This window comes from Pelophylax lessonae, assembly GCF_965119305.1.
Source record: "Pelophylax lessonae genome assembly, chromosome: 7".
NCBI classification, from domain to species: Eukaryota; Metazoa; Chordata; class Amphibia; order Anura; family Ranidae; genus Pelophylax; species Pelophylax lessonae.
Genome location: NC_138774.1, coordinates 115,799,236 through 115,821,344, shown reverse-complemented (window position 1 = coordinate 115,821,344; position 22,109 = coordinate 115,799,236). Strand labels below are relative to the sequence as shown.

At 40.1% G+C, this 22,109-nt stretch overlaps 1 protein-coding gene across 2 annotated transcripts in view; it reads right to left on the bottom strand.

Annotated features, from left to right (window-relative positions):
* Window positions 1-22,109, bottom strand: part of DOCK11 (dedicator of cytokinesis 11) — a 537,932-nt gene that overhangs the window by 46,825 nt on the left and 468,998 nt on the right. For both annotated transcript variants that reach the window (XM_082263555.1, XM_082263556.1), the window contains 3 exons: window positions 16,854-17,000; window positions 2,558-2,768; window positions 562-752 (listed from right to left, as the gene is read on the bottom strand). In XM_082263555.1, coding sequence (XP_082119681.1) covers window positions 562-752; window positions 2,558-2,768; window positions 16,854-17,000 — 549 coding nt within the window. The remainder of the gene's footprint in view (window positions 1-561; window positions 753-2,557; window positions 2,769-16,853; window positions 17,001-22,109) is intronic.

Below are 22,109 nucleotides of genomic sequence, written 5' to 3'. Positions count from 1 at the left end.
TTCGTCCCCGGGGAGACTTTTCCTTGCATGCCCTCTAGTCTATGTCTGTTCCATCTTTTCACTGGTGGTGGGGGTCATTTGGTGAGCAGGCACGGCGCGGTGTTGGTGAGTCATTCAGCGGAATGTTGTATTACAAATAATAACATTGTGTCTATATTTCAATATAGAATATTAAAGATCATCTTATTACAGTTACTTGTCCCTGAGGAAGCGACAGCTAAACATGTCGGGCACTATCTGTGGATACTAGCCGTATTGGCTGATCATCTGAGGTTATATTGAGAAACCAATATTGTTTTTATAAGCCAAGTTTTTCAATGTCTTTGCATGTGTTTTGCTTTATGTACAACTGTTTGATGTAATAATATTTAATAAAGTTAATATGTAGATTTTACTGTTTTGTGGTCTAAACCTGTTATTGGGTACCATTAAAGTCCCCCTCTCTCCAGCCCTCACACCGCCATTCGGTTGGCAAGATTCATCAGCTTTTGATATATCATCAAGGCATTAATATCACTTTAATTTAATATGCTAAGCTCAAGTACTTGCACACATGGTTACCTGCACAGATACACAACCCTGTAACTTTAGCTGCAACTGAATCATATCAACATCAGCTGTAGAGCAGATTTTCTGCAAATCTGCTGTCTTCTCCTTTATCTCATCAATAGCCACATCAATGGGCTTCAGATCCACCTGATGCTCGTAGATGACTGGGATTCGCTTCTTTACATATGGAAAAGAATTGGATGCTGGGGGAAAAACAAATTCACACACATTAACTGACTTATAAAAATACATTTTTTTGAAGACCTCAAGTGCAATAAATTTGTTTGGAAATTATTTGTTGTAGAAAAATAGAAAAAATGTATTACTTGGTGAAACCATTGAATACAACCCTTTGAAATTAGTTTGGTGTCACCAAGTATAAGATTAATTGGTGAAACCATTAAATACAACCCTTTGAAATTAGTTTGGTGTTTTTTTTTTTTTTTTTCTCCAACAGCTTCTCCAACCACTATGAAAGGATAGGTAAATGGGATTTGATGTTTGAACTTCCAAGTCCCCAAATCATTTCATAAGGCCTTTTATTTATACCTTAGACAGAAAAAAATAGTGAAAAAAAAAAAAGTAAAAAAGAAGGTAAAATAAAAACAAAAAATGTGGATCCCTCCAGCATGATTGACCACAACAGGACAGGATTGAAAGAAAATTGGCGCTGCTGAGTGTGGCAGATGTAACTTTATTGCAGAACAATAACATAGACTTACATGGAAGCTGTTGTATATCCTCGTGGCTCTGGGGTCCCTTCCTGGTCCACAGCGCAGAAGTCTCGGGAAGGAGCACTTCTGCACATGCTCCGAAACGCGTTACTGCCCCTCTACGCCATCACACTCGTGCGGTTCACCTGAGAGGCATGCGTTCCACCGCTGCCTCGGTTTTACCCAGTCCCTCCTATTGGTTCCCTCTGCAGCATCATCTCCTGGCTGCCGGCCAGCCAGAGGATGGAACCGCTGTGGACCAGGAAGGGACCCCAGAGCCACAAGTATATACAACAGCTTCCATGTAAGTCTATGTTATTGTTCTGCAATAAAGTTACATCTGCCACACTCAGTGGCACCTATTTTCTTTCTTGCCTGCCAGCGGGACTTCGCTTCTGCATTTTAGAGCTGCCCTTGGTGTTGGCGTGGTGCATCCATGCACCCCAGAAGTCCGGTCTTTGGTCTGGTTGCTTTTCTCCTATCAAGAACTCTGCATTGGGGACCCATCTCCCAGCAGAAGTGCCCAACAGCCTTTTCCTCTCACAACAGGACAGGATAGACTAGATCTGTTCAACAAATAAAGCATACTTGGATTGAAGCCTAAATAAAGATATTGAAAATGCACTGTTTTCACAGACCACGGAGGCCTGCTAGATTACATTCATTTTTTCTAGATACCCTGGGAAAAAATTAAAAAACTAGAGAAAAGGAAATGAGATCAAACTTTTAGTGGCTGTCAACAGCAAGTAAATCAGATTTTTGCTTAAAGTGGAAATAGCTTTTCTTTTTTTCTTTCTTTTTTATTCCAAGTAAACATTAGTGCACAATGCACACTTGCAAAACTACAGTACTGTATGTGTATTGTGGCTTTTTAAGATGGTCCCCAGTGTATGCGCAGGCACAGTCCAGGGCCTGGGATTTTCATAGGATTTCCACACCTCCCTCTTACTATATCATTATACCCCTAAGGGGAAAAGACCATCACTACATAAAACAAAGCAACTCCTAGCAGTACCGTCTTTTTTTCTTCTCAGTTGTTGACAGCTACATGTTTTAAAACAAGTAACAAATGGCTGATGATGATTGGAGATAGAACTGCCCTATTATGTGTCCAGTTCCTGGTAAAAAAAATATTCCTACAGAGAACTTCCTGTGGGGTATCACCTCCCAATAATGCTGAAGAACAAACTGGCCAAGATGGTATATGGAAAATATAAAACATGGATAATGCAAACACACATTACATGCATGCACAGTCTTTAATTTGCAATTTGCTCATTCTTAAGTATACATACTTGTTAAAATGGTTCTTTTCTTGCACTGCTCTTCCACATTTCCATGTTTTTTCCCTGAGAGAGTGTACGGAGTTTCAAAAACAAATCTGGTGATGTTGTGATTTTTCTCAAAGTTGGTTTTCCTATCAGAAAGCTCTTGTTCTTCTAAATAAGGCTTCACATAGGTAATCTGAATATGGGCAACCTTCAGGTCCAGATCCTTGACATTCACCTATGAAGATGAAACAAAGCAGATACTTGACACCTAAATCTATAAGTGGAAAGGGAAATGAGTGCTTGTTAATTAGTGCTTGTTAAACCCATTGGACTATGGATTTGCCAAATGGTCTGCAAAGATCAAATCACAAAACAATTACAATCCAACTCAGTTTCAGAGTGAGAAGTGTATCTTACCCTAAAAATGAATTTCTTTCTATTTTTGTGCTCACAGCATTTTAGTAAACATAGTCTCCATCATTTTCATTCACATCTGAAGTACCTGGTTGATCCTGCCAGCTACCTTTCTTCCTTGTTCTAAATTGACTATAAAAGGCACAGAAGCTGATCTGGATCTGTGTTAGCATGGTCAGTTTCCATCCATTGGCTGGTCATTCAGAGGAGCATGAAACTATCAAACTGTGCATGCCTGTATTGGGTAGCTTGCTCAGCCCCCTCCCAAGCACTAATGTGATATTTTAATTAGCAGACTGTGGGTTATATTTTGCGGTAAATATATGTGTTCAAAAAACATAAATGCTGTGTTGGGAAAAATTGAAGAAAACTGTAATTTGTCTTACATTTTTTTAAACTATTTATTCCTAAGAATCCCCTACCATAAAAAACCCTATCTGTTCTAAAAAAAACAATGCATAATATGTATAAGGTATAATGGGTTAAACCAAGACATCACCAAATCACCCTGGGGCTCAAATGGGATTTAGGGAGAAAAAAGTCCAGAGAGTCAAGTAGTAATGAAAAAAAACATGATTTACTAACAACTGATTTATAGAAGCAGCCAAAATATTTTTTTTTTTTTTTGCTTTCTAAACAGAAATATCATTAAACACTAAGAATAACTGTTCCCAGCATATAAAACATGTTAGAGAAACAAACATTTTCATCCAGTAGGAGTGGCTCTAGATCAAACCACATTGCACAGCAAGGCATCTGACATTCATTACATTATACAATAATTCACCATTTCTGTACAATGAGCAAGGAGGTGATTTGAGAAGCAGCAAGGTTGTGGTGGCTACATTAAATTTATTTTTTTCAGGATTTTTTTTCCATTATTTTTACCTGGTGATCCTGCCAGTATCACTTTTCCTGTCCTAGAGTGACAACACTCAGCAACTGTACTGTATTTAGGGAGAGGGATAGTGTTTTCAGCCTTATAAAGGAATTTAGGACTACAGATTACCCACTTTTCTTCTCTATAATATAGGGGATGGTGCTCTGTAGGTCCAGAGAGAACTGGGCAGGGTTGATAATGGTGTTTGACATAACACTGCAGAGTGCACAGGATGCTATGAGCACAGTGGATTTCTTGTGGGATACATAGGTATCTTTGTACCTACTGAATACATATAATAAAACCCTTTAATGGAATATTTAACAAACCAAAAAAGGAGCAAATAAGGGAACTGTTATGGTTTACTTAAATTGACTGGACTCATGTCAATTGATATTTTTCTGTGTTTAAAGTGTGCTTGGCATTCGGATCATCTAAATCCTATTGACTTTAAAGCAGAGCTCCAGTTGTTTTTAGTTTTATTAAAAGTCAGCAGCTACAAAAACTGTAGCTGCTGACTTTTAATGAACAGACACTCACCGGTCCCACAATCCAGCGATGTGCTTACCTGAGCCTTCCCTTCCGAATGTCTTCTCTCGCCGGTGCAAGCATTTCAACTGTGGGTACCCGGCTGTGACAGCTTGCAGCTTCATAGCCGGGTGCCCACTGTGCATGCATGAGCTACACTGAATGTTGTGAATGGTCCTGCAGTCTTCTGGGACTGGTGACATGTCGTTTAGGCGATCTGAGTGGAAGTGGGAGTGGGTACTTGTCAAAACCAGGTACCCACTCCCCCCGCACACAAAATAAAATCCATTTGTAGAAGAGGAGGGTGGAGGCCTTAAAGCGGAACTTGCCATTTTGGGTGGAGCTACGCTTTAATTGAGCAGTTCACATGAAAGTTCAGAGGCTGTATTTGACCTGCATTATGTTGCTCTATTTTATTTATTTTTTGGACACAGCATGTCTTACTACAGTAAGTTGCATTTGGACTGCATGCAAAGCAGATCAAATGCAGCCTTTTCTTGTCAAATGCTGTGTTTGCCATTCAAACGCATGTTTTTGTATAGCAGATGCAGTGTTTGACAGGAATACAGGCACTTAAAATGGAGTTCCACCCAAAAGTGGAACTTCCACTCATCTGCTTCCTCCCCCCCTCCAGTGCCACATTTGGCACCTTTCGGGGGGGAAGGGGGTGGAGAACGGGTACCTGTTTTTGACAATTATTTCTTATCAGGGTGAAGGCGCTTGGTTCTTTTTGTATATAGATTAACCCTATATGAATTCAGGATACCTGCTGCCCTTTTTATTTTTGTGGTGAGTCACCCCAAAAAATTACAGGTGTTAATTTCAATGAAAAAATGGGAGCTGGCAATGGTATGGGTTAATGGGAATTAATGGGTTAATGGGAGTTAATTCATTAAGGCTAAAGCTGTGTTTGGAAGTCTGGATGGTTTTAAATGTGTTCGGGTAGTTATGTTAGTGTTCTTTATCCAATTTAAAGTGCAACCAGTGTGTAACTCAAATAAAATTATGATAATACCATTAAATGAACATTTTTGGTAAAATTCAAATAATTTAAAATATTTGGACACAAACAGTGTGCATAATAGGTGACTTGTTGTGAAAACAAATAATATATGAGTGACACTGGTGATGGTGCTGTGAAATAATAACAATAATGCTATTAATAAAAATTCATAAAATATTTATAAAACATATGCAATAAAAAGATGTATCCACAATGTTAATTGTGCAACAAGTGAGAATAGTCAGTGAAAATAAATGAGTTCTTCAAGGTGATTTTGTGCTCCAAATGTGCTCTTGATAAAATAAGCAATCTCTGCCTCTTACTGTTTTTGACAGGTACCCTTCCCCACTTCAGGGAGACAGACACCCCATTCTCCTTCCCCTGCCACTAAACCAATTAGAATGTGCAGTGCGATGCGCAGTAGGGAACCGGCTGTGATGCCTAAAGGCTTCATTCCCGGTTTCCCTTAGAATGAATGGTGGGGGCAACACCTGGCAGCCAATCCGAAAATCAGCTGGGGTGCTGACATCGCAGGCTCTCTGGACAGGTAAATGTCTATATATTAAAAGTCAGCAGCTACAGTATTTGTAGCTACTTATTTTAAAAAAATTTCCACAGCTGGAACACCTCTTTAAAGGGGAACCATACCCCTGTTTTAAAAAAAAAATTGTGAAGATGGACACATGCTATGTCTATTCTGCATAAACTGACTCTTACCTTTATGTTCACATTCTTCTTTTGTGTGCATACACAGCTCAGTGTACAATTTTGACATTTCCAGATGCTAGGATGAATTAATTTCATGCACATGTGGTGGAGTTAGGCCATCCTATCCTATCCGATGGCTAATCAAATGGCCAAAAATGTCAAACCTAGAAAAAGCTGGGCAGAAGATGCAGGTGCCAGTCAAGAAGCTTGCAGACATCGCTACTCTAGAGAAGAGGTGAGTAGAATTCTGCATAACTGATGGATTAATTGACTGCAGAGACCCATTGTTTAATATAGGGTGGGGATTCACACATCTTCATAAGGTACTTTGTGTTCTTGCCAAGAAGAATTTAGCAGTTGCAGTACCCAATAGCCATCTCCGGGCAAAAGTTTTTATCTAGTTTGTGGATAGAATGATAAAGAGTAAGAATCCTTGTTAGCTTTTCTATGCTGTCACTGTCCTGTTCAGGATATGTTTGTGTCAGGGTTTAAGTTGAGGCTACTGCTCCTCTCTTCTTGTTCTACCTGCCTAAAAGGCATAAATTGGACAGGAAGTAGGAATAAATCTCCCTAATGGTGACATTTTGACAAGGATTACAAGTTTTCCCATACCTTCACAAATGTATCCAAAATGGAGAAAAATGGCTGTAACGGGCTTTAACCAACCCTTATATGGTCAAATAGTTAATTTGTTCTTGTCTGTGCCAACTCCATCTTTCTGTCTATGCCTTCTAATTTTATTAGTTCTGAAAAATGCAGATTATGCTGACACCAGCTTTTTCTTTATTGATCATCTCAGCAGCTTTCTATAGGAAGCATTGCTAGATATTATGTAACCATTTTGATATGTCAGAAGGTAAAGCAGTATTAAACCCCAGACCAAAAATGTAATATATACAGTAGCAGCTTACCAATTTTTAGATGAAGTGGCTGTATGTTTTTTTTTTAATAGTTAGTTCCCCCCGCCTATGTATACATTCAACGCTACTCTTGTAGGAGCCGCTGTTTAGGATGGGCCCTCTGTCCTTTGTCTCAACCTCTTTAAGAACGTCAGACCCTCTGACACTCTAGGTTGAGTGTACAAAGCATGCAATATCACAGAAGATCACTGAAAGTAATATTTAGTACCAAGTAATGGTGCTTTATCAAAGAAAGCAGGAACTGAATTAGTTAGCAAACTTAATATATTGTCACCTGCTATGATTGGTAACAAAGTAAGATCAGAAAAGGATTAACAATGGTTATAACCCAATTTAGCATACATGGTGATTAGAAATAAAACTAGGTATAAGATGACACTTGGTGCCCAGATCAGCATAAACAATAGCAAGGTCTCCTGAGTGCAGCAGTGAACAGTAATAAAGCTTGGATTACCAAACACAGGAGCTATACTGTCAAAGTGCATTGATTTGCCACTATGCTAGGTCTAGACTGGCTTGATGTACAATGTCCATAGAAATAAAATAGATGGGAGAAAGGAACAAAGGGGACTAGCATGATGGTTTTATAGGAGGGGCAGACTTTGATGTCATTCTTCTGCTGGCTATCGTTGGGGCCCTTCAAGTAGCATTGGTGTATTAAACAACAGTTTTTGTATACCAGAATGCAGTATAAGTGCAATAAAGATGCAGTAAAGCTGCGGTATAGTAGAAGAGAAGTATCTAGTTGGCTGCACATGCAAAAAATCACCTCTTTTCAAACATTTTGCAGAAGGACTCTCCACACTACATACAAGGAAACATAGCACTAAAGCTAAGTGATATGTTCCCTTGAAGGTAGTGTGGAGAGCCTTTCTTCAATATAATATAAATTATTTTATTGGATGTGCGGTCGAACCAGATACTTTTCTTCTACTGTCAAGACAGAGCCAGCACCTGCTAGCATGCAGTAAAGGTGATTCAGGTGGAAACCAACTTAGAGCGGTGATTATTACTTATTCATCCAGATAGGTGTGGTATAGGTGCAGTAAAGGGACAGTATACTTAATATTCTGCATCCAGTAACTCATTTTCAACTAGCAGTGTGAACAATGGGCAGTGAGTCCTCTCACCAGTCCCTGTTGTGCGAACCCCCTCAGTCTCTCCACAGAATGCCTCTGGTGATCACTGGTGGGAAGTAGAGGATGAGAGCATGCTCCCATCTCCATGTGGCAACAGTACATTTGTGATCTCTGTGGTCTGTGCTGCGCTGTCCCAGGTGTCTCCACCCCCCAGGTCTCAGTCTCTGCCTCTGGTCACTCGTTCCATGGATGATCTGTGTGCACCAGGACTGAAGTGCACATCTCAGCTCCTGCACCTAAAAGTGGAAGAGGTTTCCAGTGCAGTCTGGTAAATGCTGCTCCACCACTCCTCTTCTCCTCAATGTCCTATGGGAATGGTATTGTAAAAGTCTCGTTCTGTGATTGAGGTTTCAGACTACAATTGCCATTACGCTCAGCATTCTGCATACAAGTCAATAGGCTTTTCTGGCTATAGTTCTCCCTCTGCTGACTGGAAGGGATATGCAATACAACATTCAGCATAACAACAGAACATAAAAGTAAAATGGATTGTAAAGAGAGAAATCTTTCTTTCTACATGTTTTCTTAATCCAGCACCTGGCTACATACAGAAACAAATTGAAGCCAAACTCCAGCTAATACTTTATAATAAGTTAAAGTAAACAGTTTTTTTTTTCCTTTTTGGGATAAAGGTTTTTCCATATATACATGAACAAATTAAAGCTGGTTATTGTAAGCATCCCTGCCAGAACTAAATTAATTGTCTCATCCCTGTAACTTATACATCTGCAACAGAGCTTGTTCTTTCAAAAAAAATAACTGACTTACTGGTTTGGTCACCATATGAAAATAGAAGAAAGAAAGCTTAAACAAGAAAATGAATACAGCAATCACATCTAAGAATTAGGAAGTTGTAATATAAGGCCCCTTCCACATGGTACTAATGTTTGGGCATCTACAGAGTTGGACGTAATTTCAGGTGTTTATGTTAAACGTATTTGCGTGTATAATTGTGTTCTCGCGTTCTAGCTCCCAGAATGCTGTATTCTTGCGCATACTTGCGTATGCATGTGTTTGCGCATACCGATGCAAAATACTGGCCAGGAATGCAGATTTTTAAATTTTTTTCTTACTTATGATCATGTAGTGCTTGTTTATGCACCTCTGTGTACAGGCAAATTGTAAACAATGCGCTGCATGTAAGATGAGTAAAAAACAGAGCTTTTTCAAGCTGTAGTGTGAAAGAGGCCTAAATGTTTACTTGTGGGTTTAATACTGCTTTTATCACTAGGTAAAGTTTTTTTATATTCTCTGCTTACATATATAATTTTTAGAAGGAAATACCAGTAACAGAAGCTAGTTTGTCACAATAAAGCTTCCCAATATATGTAACACTTCTGTATCTCAAGTCATAACAACGTTTTTGCTAAATCTGTGGCTAAAAAAAAAAAAAAAAAAGAAAATTGCTATGGTCCATAAAGGGTTAAGCATTGTCTGCGGTGAATGGCAGTAAAAGTTGTTATAGGAAAGGTTTGTCTTCCCTTGAAACAAATGCCCACTTGAGACTCATTGTCTTCCATACAGAAATGAGTGTGCTTTAAGTTACAAGGTAAAAACACCACAGGGAAAGTACAATTATACCAAATTTACTCAGCCTTGAACCACACAAACATGCCACTTGAAATAATCTCTTTGATCTCTCAGACTTTTACTTCTGCTGGTTAGATGAAAAGGTTTGTGCTTGTTATCAACAATCCAACATTTTAGGTATAGCTTAGCTTTATATTTGGGTGAATGACTGATCAATTGATGCTTTTCTACCATGGACATTTACACATAGACATACACATGGACATAGTGCTTCTAAGGTCTGCATTTGTCCATACAATCACATTACAGTCCCATTCTCACTGATAATTCCAGGGCTCTGCAACATTCTATTTCTAGAAACAAACATAAAAGGACTGGCGCAACCGGACTCAAAGGTGAACCTCAATGGCCTCCTAATAATCATATGGAAAAGTAAACGGACCTGAATGGTGTTGTGAAGAAGTCCATGGAGTCCATAAGTGAAACCGGTCCGTGCTCTCCTGAAGGCAGCTTAATCTCAAGTATAGAAGAAAAAACTTGCAAGATGCTGGAAAAGAAGAAAAGCGCCACTCTAAGTGCAGTAGACTTGGTAATTTATTTAACATATACCATCATGGGTACTCACAAGATTAAAAAAGTAAAAGCATGGTGAATTCCTCAAAAGATCGGTGGGTCCAATGCCTCGGCGAGGGGGGACTGTTGTGCTCCGAACGAATCCGTGTCTGACTGCGGGAGTCAGCGATATGCGGACCTAGGGGACACCAGCAGCGCCTCCGGCGGCGGACTTCCGGGTTGGGCGTGGAGCGTAGGGCGTGATGACGTAGGCGACGCGTTGTCGGAGCATGCGCTCCTTCCTCAGGCCTCTGACTCAGAGGCCTGAGGAAGGAGCGCATGCTCCGACAACGCGTCGCCTACGTCATCACGCCCTACACTCCACGCCCAACCCGGAAGTCCGCCGCCGGAGGTGCTGCTGGTGTCCCCTAGGTCCGCATATCGCTGACTCCCGCAGTCAGACACAAATTAGTTCGGAGCACAACAGTCCCCCCTCGCCGAGGCATTGGACCCACCGATCTTTTGAGGAATTCACCATGCTTTTACTTTTTTAATCTTGTGAGTACCCATGATGGTATATGTTAAATAAATTACAGAGTCTACTGCACTTAGAGTGGCGCTTTTCTTCTTTTCCAACATTCTATTTCTAGAGTTTTCTATCCTATTTATAACAGATACATTTGTTTTTAATGCTAGATGCAGTAATTTTAACCTAGGTATACACTATGGCCTGCGTGCTAAAAAAAAAAAAAAAAAAAATCAAACACATATTTCCATCTACACTAGATGGAATTCATTGGTCCATTGACCGCTGGCTGCCATTTCTGTTCAGTTAAAAATGATCTGGCCAATCATTTTTTTTAAACAAAGAATGTCATGTGGTAGGGCTTTTCACTATTGTCAGAGATTCATCAGTGGATTTCCAGCTTAAGGTTCCTGCCATTGAGAACTGTGTGAGCAATAGCTGACTGGCATTTTCCTACAATAAAGCAACCTACTAACAGTTAAAGCTAAAGAAACATTGGTTCCCTCTACCCCCCTTTCTGTTTACAGTCACTACCCCCTTAGACCACCTCTACCTTTATTTTGTAATGAATATATACAGTTAGGTCTATATATATTTGGACACAGGCACAATTTTAGTTTTTTCAGTTATTTATCAAAACATTATCAAGCAATAGTTATATAATGGATATGGGCTGAAAGTGCACACTCTCAGGTTTAATTTGAGGGTATGTACATCCAAATCAGAGAAAGGGTTTAGGAATTACAGCTCCTAGGCCTCATGCACACAGGGCGTTTGAAAAAAAACGAGCTGCAAAACCAGTTCTGACGCCAGAAAAAAGCAGCTGTAAAAAATGTGCTTTTAGAAGCATTTTGTATTGGCGCTAATGCACGTTTTAGCCACGTTTAGTGTTTAGCAGCCTTTCTCTGCCCTCTTCTATTTTCCAACCTCAAATCCAACTACTACAGCTTAAAAAGGTCTGACGTGGCTTAACGCTGTATGCAGCCTTTAGCAGCGTCAGGCATTTTTACAGCCTAAAGCTGGATACACACCATACGATTTTCTTTAGATTTTTTCCTTTAGATTTACCAAAACCATATAATATGAGGTCAAACCTAAACACTTTCAATTTGTATGCAATCAGACAGGCCCTTGCACTACATGGTTGAAGGTAAATCTAAAGGAAATCTACCAACAAAAGTTGCATAGTGTGTATTCAGCTTAACAGTGCTGCTCCAGAATGTACTGGTCCTGGGTTTTTTTACAGCTTGAAAACGCCTATGCTACTTACAGCTCCTAAAAGCCTGTGTGTATGAGGCCATAAAATAACATAAAGAGGCATTTTTAAGCTGCAAAAAAAAAAGTCTGACGTTCTTAAAAGCAACTGTAAAATCGCCCTGTGTGCATGAGGCCTTTAGAATAGCCACCCCCCCCACCCCCCCCTTTTCAAGGGACCAAAAATAATAAGTCAATTGAATCAAAAGCTGTTTCATGGCCAGGTGTGAGCTACTCCATTATTTCTTCATCAATTAAACAGGTAAGAGATCTTGAGTTGATTCTAAAGCTGGAAACACACTATACAACTTTTGTTGTTCGATTTCCTTTAGATTTACCTTTTAAATTTTACACTTTAACTATGTAGTGCAAGGGCCTGCCTCATTGCATATGAATTGAAAGTGTTTAGGTTTGACCTCATATTATATGGTTCTGGTAAATCTAAAGGAAAAAATCTAAAGAGAGTTGTATAGTGTGTATCCAGCTTTAGTGTGGTATTTGAATTTGAAATCTATTGCTGTGAACCTACATCATGTGTTCAAAGGAGCTGTCCATGCAAGTGAAACAGGCCATTTTAAGGCTTCAAAAACTAAACAAATCCATCAGAGAGATAGCAGCAACATTAGGAGTGGCCAATCAACAGTTTGGTACATTCTGAAGAAAGAAGAACGCACTGGTGAGCTCAGCAACATAAAAAGGCCTGGACGTCCACAGAAGACAACAGTGGTGGATGATTGCAGAATCCTCTTTATGGTAAAGAAAAGCCCATTCACAACATCCAGACAAGTGAAGGACACTCTCCAGGAGGTTGGGGTATCATTGTCAAAGTCTACACTCAAGAGAAAACTTCACAAGGGCACTACAGAGGGTTCACCACAAGGTGCAAACCATTCATAAGCCTGAAGAGTAGAAAAGCCAGATAAGACTTTGTCAAAAAAACATCTAAAAAAGCCAAACCAGTTCTGGAAAAGCATTCTTTGGACAGATGAAACTAAGAATAATCTGTACCCGAATGACGGGAAGAAAAAAGTGTGGAGAAGGCTTGGAACAGCTCATGATCCAAAGCACACAAAGTTATCTGTACAACATGGTGGCTTCAGGAGTCTGTGGTAGTGAGCCCTTGTAGATCGCCAGCTCAGGATTCCCCAGGGTGCAGAGTCTAAGCCCCAGCCTGCTTCTTCACCAGAGCCCCTGATGGTGAGGATGGACTTGCAGCAAGCTGGAACAAGGTCACAGCCCCCCAGGTAGGCCCAGCTGAGGTCATGGAGAACACTTACATGTGCAGAGTACAAGCAGCAGATGAAAGGAAATCCTGAAGACAAGCCAAGGTTAGGGTGGGTAGCGAACAAACACAGACGGTAAATATCGCGGGGGTCGGTACATGGGTAATCAGACACAGTATAGCCAGGAGGTATGCAAACGGGAGCTCAGAGAACTGTAAAGTTGCTCAGGCAATGTGGATTACACTGAGCATGTCTTATATAGTCAAGCCAACTAGAAGGTGGGCCAGGAAGTCATGGAAGGGAAGGAAATAAAAGCCCACAGAGTAGCAGACTACGCCCTTAGCTGAGCACAGCCAAACCACACATGTAAAAGGAAATAGGGTTAAAAAACACTGCAGCAAGGAGGTAAGGTACACAAGAAGGAACTGCAGGCTAACTTGTGACAGGTGGAGGCAGTGTGATGGCATGGTCATGCATGGCTTCCAGTGGCACTGGGTCATTGGTTTTTATTGATAATGTGACAAAAAGACAGAAGCAGTCAGATGAATGTTGCAGTGTTTAGAGATATACTGTCAGCCAGATTAAGCAAATGAAGCAAAGTTGATTGGACGGCTCACCTTAGAACAGATGGACAATTATCCAAAGCACACTGCAAAAGCAACCCAGGAGCTTTTGAAGGAAAAGAGGTGGGCTATTCTGCAATGGTCATGGTCAATGGTCATGTGAATAACCTGATCTCAACCCAATTGAGCATGCATTTTACTTGCTGAAGACAAAACTAAAGGCAGAAAGATCCGCAAACAAAGAACAACTGCAGACAGCTGCAGTTAGAGCCTGGCAAAGCATCAGAAATAAGGGAACCCAGTCTTTGGTAATGTCCATAAGTTCCAGACTTCAGGCAGTCATTGCCAGTAAAGGATTCTCAACAAAATATTAAAAAATTACATTTTATTTATGATTATATTCATTTGTCCAATTACATTTGAGCCCCTGAAAATGGGGGGGCTGTGTATACAAATGGTTGCAGTTCCTAAAATTTGTACTTGATATTTATGTTCAACCCCTTGAAAAAAAGCTGAAAGTCTGCACTTCAAATTCATTTTATTCTGGTGGCATACAGAACCAAAAGTATGAAAATCGTGCCTGTGTTCAAATATATATGGACCTATCTGTATACTGTTCTCAGATTATCATCTCTTGTGACATCATGGGTATGCCGAATAGTGCACATCAATAAATTAGAAACATAGAAACATAGAAACATAGAATGTGTCGGCAGATAAGAACCATTTGGCCCATCTAGTCTGCCCAATATATCTGAATCTGAATCCTATGAATAGTCCCTGGCCCTATCTTATATGAAGGATAGCCTTATGCCTATCCCATGCATGCTTAAACTCCTTCACTGTATTTGCAGCTACCACTTCTGCAGGAAGGTTATTCCATGCATCCACTACTCTCTCAGTAAAGTAATACTTCCTCATATTACTTTTAAACCTTTGCCCCTCTAATTTAAAACTGTGTCCTCTTGTGGTAGTTTTTCTTCTTTTAAATATGCTCTCCTCCTTTACCGAGTTGATTCCCTTTATGTATTTAAAAGTTTCTATCATATCCCCTCTGTCTCTTCTTTCTTCCAAGCTATACATGTTAAGGTCCTTTAACCTTTCCTGGTAAGTTTTTTCCTGCAATCCATGTACTAGTTTAGTAGCTCTTCTCTGAACTCTCTCTAGAGTATCTATATCCTTCTGGAGATATGGCCTCCAGTACTGCGCACAATACTCCAAGTGAGGTCTCACCAGTGTTCTGTACAGCGGCATAAGCACTTCTCTCTTTCTACTGCTTATACCTCTCCCTATACATCCAAGCATTCTGCTGGCATTTCGTGCTGCTCTATTACATTGTCTTCCCACCTTTAAGTCTTCTGAAATAATTACTCCTAAATCCCTTTCCTCAGATACTGAGGTCAGGACTGTGTCAAATATTCTATATTCTGCCCTTGGGTTTTTACGCCCCAGGTGCATTATCTTGCACTTATCCACATTAAATTTCAGTTGCCAGAGTTCTGACCATTCTTCTAGTTTTCCTAAATCCTTTTCCATTTGGCGTTTCCCTCCAGGAACATCAACCCTGTTACATATCTTTGTGTCATCAGCAAAAAGACAAACCTTACCTTACCAAAATTCTTTGCAGTATTCATCTATGAACCCAGGCCAGACTAATGACGGGTCCTTTACAGCCTGAACCCACAAGAATTGTGTTGAATTAGTTGACTGTCATTTAGCCTAGTGGAGAAGTATTGTGGGGGACAGCATTGCAGGAAAAGTTTTTCATGTTTTCATTATTATTGTTATTACTACTACATGCATTGACGCTCTTCATTTTTAATATACAAACAAAAAAGAAGTAGACCAGTCTTTCTTAAACTTTTTAACATGGAGAAACCCTTGAAAGTAACGTTTAGGGAACCACTGCTAATAATTAATATCTAAAACTCATAGTGGGAAATCTACTTAAACTTTAGAGTGAAAAATCTGGTGAAGCTCTGCATAGAAACCAATCGACTTCCAGGTTTTATTGTCAAAGATTAATTGAACAAGCTGAGGTTAGAAGCTGATTGGCTACCATGCACAGCTGCACCAGATTCCGAGTGCTCCATATTTAGTACATTTTCTCCCCAAGGTACATTAGCAGGGGAGGACTGGCAAGGGGGGCAGGGTGGCAATTGCCCCCCGGGCCACTCTGAAAAGTGGTAAAAACTGGTAAAAAGGCCACACTCGGGGCTGGATTAATGTAGGGGCCAGACACTGTATACAGCTGTCAGTCCAAACCAGGTGGGCATGGATGGTGAGCTGATTCCATGGTTCAATAGGCCACTTGACTGGACTTGCCCCCCCAGGCCTAAGGCTGCCAGCCCTCCCCTGTACATTAGTGTGATGGCCATTATGAAGAATCCCTCCTTACAAATGGGCAAAGCAGAAGTTGCTTATTGCTCAGGGAACCCCTAGCAAACACTAAAAGAACCCTATAGTGCCATGGAACCCTGGTTGAGAAAAGCTGAACTAGACTAGACGTAATCTTTACCCATCCCCTTCCCAAACATTTAATTCTCTTACCCCCAACACTTAACCCCTAAAGTAAGTCCTAAACACTACACACCACCACCAACCTAATCCTTAACCTAACCAGTAAGCTAAGCCTAAAACCTGACTTCTATATTAACTATATCCCGCAACAGGAGTCTGCAAGCAATAATATGCTGAAATCATGGTGCTAGAAGTTCAATTTTTTTATTTTTTTTATTTATTTATTTAAAGTGATGAGCACCAAGATCATTACTTACTACGGATCAAGTGCATTCAAACGTCTCCTTGGTCTGAGGCCAGAGGATCTGAGTATCTTTACCACTAGAAAAAGATCCTCCATATTACTGAATTATCAGGCTTGGTTTGTAGGTGCATTTGCCTTTAAACCATATATATATAATACTTCTGTTCCCTAATAGTGTTTTGCTCTGGTTTTTCAGTGCTGAGTGAGGCAGTGCTGTAAATACACCCCTGTACCCCAATCTATACTGACAACTGAAATCGGCACAAAGGAATACAGAAACAATGACAAGTCTCCAAAGTTCACATGTGCACAAAACCTTGTTAGAATCTTGGATAATTTTCACGTTGTCTGCTCCAAATTTTTCGCCATACAGATTCAGAAGACGTAAAGATATCTCAGAAAGTCCTGTGAGCTTTGGCTCCTTGTAGATATATTCTTTACCATCTTCATCCTCAAAGAAAGCCTGTAGAGATAAGAAAGGATATGGGCACAGTTATTTCTGTGACACTGTCTTAGTCAAACCTTTAGAGGCAATATAAGCTTTAGGCCTGCCATGCACTAGTAGAATTTTGTTAAAATTTTTTTGTTTTAAGAACATTCATTCAATTTTCTAATCACTAGTGGGGTCAAATAGATATATATTTTTAACCACAGTGACACTAAAATTTGAGAGAGCAGAACACATTTTCTCGAACTAATGAATTTCTAACAGTGTATGTGGTTTTCAATCAGTAAAGTCCGTTAGTTACAAAATCAAATGTAAAAGGATAAGTTCCCCTTTCGCAACATGTTACACCCATATTAAGGGTGTAACATGTTAACCAGCCCTCACATCCCTGATCTGACAGCTAGCGGGGATTTTCTAGCTGTCACAATGTAAAAAAACGTGGCTGAGCAGGGCTCTGCCCGCCCAACCATGTCACTTATTCACAGTGTCCTGTGAATGGAAAACTACAAAGTCAGGCAGCTTTTGTGGATGTCAGCTTGTAGTTTTCAATGAGCTACCACGGCGCTGTGGATCGCCATCATAGCTCATTCTCTCTTCCTGTCAGATTGTATCTGCTTGCCTGTACCAAATGTACGGACACACATATATACTGGCAGATCTGCTGAAGACCTGAATAGCACCAGCGATATGCTTGAGACCTGCACGGCCCCAGCGATCTGCTAACCACTGGTGCAATACTTTACAGGCTGAAACAAAAGAAAAAGAAAAAATTATAAATGCACATTTTTTTACCTACAAAAAAATGTACATTTATTATTTTTTTCTAAAAAGTGAAGTTATCCTTTAAAAGCAAATTATATTTTTAAATACTTTCAAACAACATTAATCAAGTCATCACATGCACCAAAAATTTTCATATTGTGATATGAGAATTGGTTAGCTCAATGGTAGACACGTTTTTTAGTGAAGTTCATGCCAGTCTGAATTCTGTTATAAAGGCTTGTTAGCCCACTTGTCAGCACGAGAATCGGCTTCTCACAGTAAAACGTTTTAACTAAAAAACCCAGCCACCTGGCTCTCTTGTCAGCCGCACTGCTGCTCTCTTTAGTCTCCCTGACCACAAGCTATTCAGGCTCTCTCAACCTTGGTTGCAGCACCTTAATGTACAGCCCACTCCTGGCCTCCTAATAGAGTTTTCCAGCCCCTCAAGCTTCTTCTATATAGAGATTTCCAGGTTCCTTCCTGTCCCCTGGACCCACTACCTGTCCTAGTCTTTGGGCAAGGAATCCCTCTCGTAAGGGTTGCCGTCTCCGGCAGGAACACTTAGCTCTCCAGACAGGGCTCTGTCTCCAAATGGCAGCAACTGCTCTGAGCAACTCTCAGACCTGGTTTATAACAACCTTGCCCACATGGACATTCACTAAGACTGCAGGCGTCTAGAAAAATCTGGAAATGGCCCAAGACACTTTGGAACCTTCGAACTCCAGGCATCGATCCGAGATTACAAAACCTGAAGAAAACTTACAACAGAGTTTTCTCCACTCCCAATAAACAAAAGAGAGCTTCCAAAACTTCAAATGTGAGAATCCTGTGTCACCCTTACCTCCCTTTCCTAATCTCACACTGTGGCAGGGTCTCACACTGTCACAATATGAATTTTTGTACTGCAGCTTGCCAATCAATAGATGTGGTGGCTGCATTTGTTTTTTTTAGGATTTTTTCCCCTTTGTTTTCACCTAGTGATCTGGCCAGGAAAACACCTCCTGTATTAGAGTGCCCCAACTCCAGATGAAGAAGTACAGCAGCACCTTTGGACACCAGCATTGGTAATTTAAGGGAGAAGAGAGTTAGATGGACTGGCAGATTTAAATACACTAACAAATTGAAGCTGAACTCCAGCTAACACTATATAAGGGGTTACAGCATTTTCTTTTTGTCCTTTTGGGATAAATGTTTTAAATTAATAAATATAAAAAAATAAAATAAATAAAAGTAAATGGTTTGTCTCAATCCTGTTACTACTACAGAGACAGGACAGCTTGTTCTGTTGAAAAGAAAAACAGACTTACTGGCCAGATCATCAGGTGAAAATGTAGGAAACAATGCCTAAAACAAACAAATGCAGCCCTCACATCTAAGAATTGGTAAACTGCAATATAATAAATATTTGCTTTTGGGTTTAATACAGCGTTAAGACACTTGTCAAATATCAATGCTGTACAACTGCATCTGCCTTTCGAGCTAGCTGATAAAGACAGGTGTCTTTCCAATATGGAGCAAGCATTAGAAGGCATCTCTCTTGGAAATACGAGGTTTGTCAAACATGCTGTGAAGACTGGACAACAAATGAAAAGATGAATAAGGGTGCGCTAACCAAAATAATATGCAGCTGCACTAGAAAAGGTGAAAATAACAGTGAAAAAATGAAATAGTGCGCTTACAATGTGGCATAGAGTGTATACAAGCAACACAATAAATCATATAGTGATACTGAACCACACAGTGGTGATAAAAAACATAAAAAATAAATGCATCAAAAGTCCATTTAAAAAAGCAATCTCCCAAAAGAATGCATAAGCGTGATAACACCCAAAGAGTCTTTTAAAGAAAGAAGTGTCTTCCAATTGGACCGATGTGAGACGACAAATCAGTGACACAAACCTGAAAAGGATGGCCCCTTACCGACTGGTAACAAGAGCCAGGTGCAATGAAATATAACCTTCATTCGTGCACAAAACTTGTCTGGTGTCACCCAAGTGGTTTGCGTGGCCTCTTACCAGAATTCTAAAGAGGGTAGGCCTGGAACCTCTGTTGGTATATGGGTAGTGTGGACAGTATCTAAAGTCAGCTTCTGACCATAAGGTATAGGTGTCTATCCCTTCCCCGGGGCGTATCACTCTCCTTTAAGGACCGAGGCTGGATATAGCTGTCTCAAATGAAGCTACCCCAAAGTGGAAAGGAAAAATGGCCAATCGTGCGTTACCCTTATTAAAACACTTTATTTAAATGCGATATTGCACTTACATGGCATCAAATGGATAAGACAATAGGTTCCTGTAGCAGAACGTGGCCGCCTGCAGCCCGGTTCACGTGGCGTGATGGCGTGGCAGCTCCCCCCCCCCCGACGAGTTTCTCCTTACTAGGCATCAGCTAGGACTGGAGCAGAAGGTAATAAACTGTTGCTCCCCAGTGCCGGCAACACTCATACAGCCCCAGACCATGACACTCCCACCACCATGCTTGACTGTAGGCAAGACACACTTGTCTTTGTACTCCTCCCCTGGTTGCAGCCACACACGCATGACACCATCTGAACCAAATAAGTTTATCCTGGTCTCATCAGACCATAAGACATGTTTAAAAACTAAGGAAATTTCTGTGCTAAACAAATGAGTAAAATATGAAACAATCCAAGTGATAAAGTGTAAAAAGCAGCTGGTAAAAGATCCACAGGCAATGATCAACAAACAATATTATCAAAAAGTGCAGCGCTAAAATATAAATGACGCAAATAATGACTTAAAGTTCATTCAAGAAACATAAAAAGGTAGGGGTGACTAAAGAGCCCAAAGAAAAGTCCAGTTTTTAAACAAATCCGGGAGTGTAGATATAATAACAATCCTTCCTCCTTGTGACACCCAGGAAATGTGTAGAGAGGGGACACCTCAGTGCACTAATGTGAGAAGCAGCTTATCAAATAGCCATGGCTACTCAAATGAATGAGACAGCCTCGCCAGATACAGCATAAATCTCAGGGACTCCAAGAAATCATAGGTAGCGCCGAGAGATGGTAGATTCCTCAAGGTAGCTCATTTGAGTAGCCATGGCTGTTTGGTAAGCTGCTTCTCACATTAGTGCACTGTGGTGTCCCCTCTCTACACATTTCCTGGGTGTCACAAGGAGGAAGGATTGTTATTATATCTACACTCCCGGATTTGTTTAAAAACTGGACTTTTCTTTGGGCTCTTTAGTCACCCCTACCTTTTTATGTTTCTTGAATGAACTTTAAGTCATTATTTGCGTCATTTATATTTTAGTTATCCATGTCTTTGTCTTCAGCAAACTGTTTGCGGGCTTTCTTGTGCATCATCTTTAGATGATGCCATTAATTATTTGCCATGAGGTGCCATGTTGAACTTCCAGTGACCAGTATGAGAGAGTGAGAGTGATAACACCAAATTTAATACACCTGCTCCCCCTTCACACCTGAGACCTTGTAACACTAATGAGTCACATTAAACCGGGGAGGGAAAATGGCTAATTGGGCCCAATTTGGACATTTTCACTTAGGGGTGTACTCCCTTTTGTTGCCAGCGGTTTAGATATTAATGGCTGTGTGTTGAGTTTTTTTCGAGGGGACAGCAAATTTACACTGCTATACAAGCTGTACACTCACTACTTTACATTGTAGCAAAGTGTCATTTCTTTAATGTTGTCGCATGAAAAAATATAATAAAATATTTACAAAAAAAAAAAAAATTATATATATATATATATATATATATATATATATATATATATATATATATATATATATCCACTAATCGGGTGAATCACTCCTCTTGTATCTGTGTAATTTCAAGGAGAGGTGTCATGGTGGGCTCCCAATAATCCACCAATTTCAAAAGAAACAAGAGAAGGGACAGGATCTCCCTTGTAAAAGTTTACTGAATTGTTTTCTCCATACAATACGTGAAATAAGCAGCAACTGTACATTTTCGAGCATACCATGCTCTTCATCAAGGTGTGTGTGACTATATACAACAGATTTCTACCTATGTACGCACACAGCAGAGTGTGACCACACAGGTGCATCCCAAATCCCCAGTCCTACCTAAATTAACCCCTTCAGTCTACTACGTAGAAAAGATTACAAAATGCACTACTCACAATAATTCCCTAACTAAACATTCAAATTTCAATTGTTTCCACTACACCAAAAATTTGTCACATTTCTATACAATGTTTCTTTCCATATAATCTTCTCTATGAATCATTCAATCTATTATCTTTTTTTCCTTTTGTGTCTGTTCACACCTACAAGAAAGCATAGCGATTATTCGACATGTATCCTATTCACAAAAAGAAATACAAATCATAATCTTTATTGCAGCTCTGTAGGGT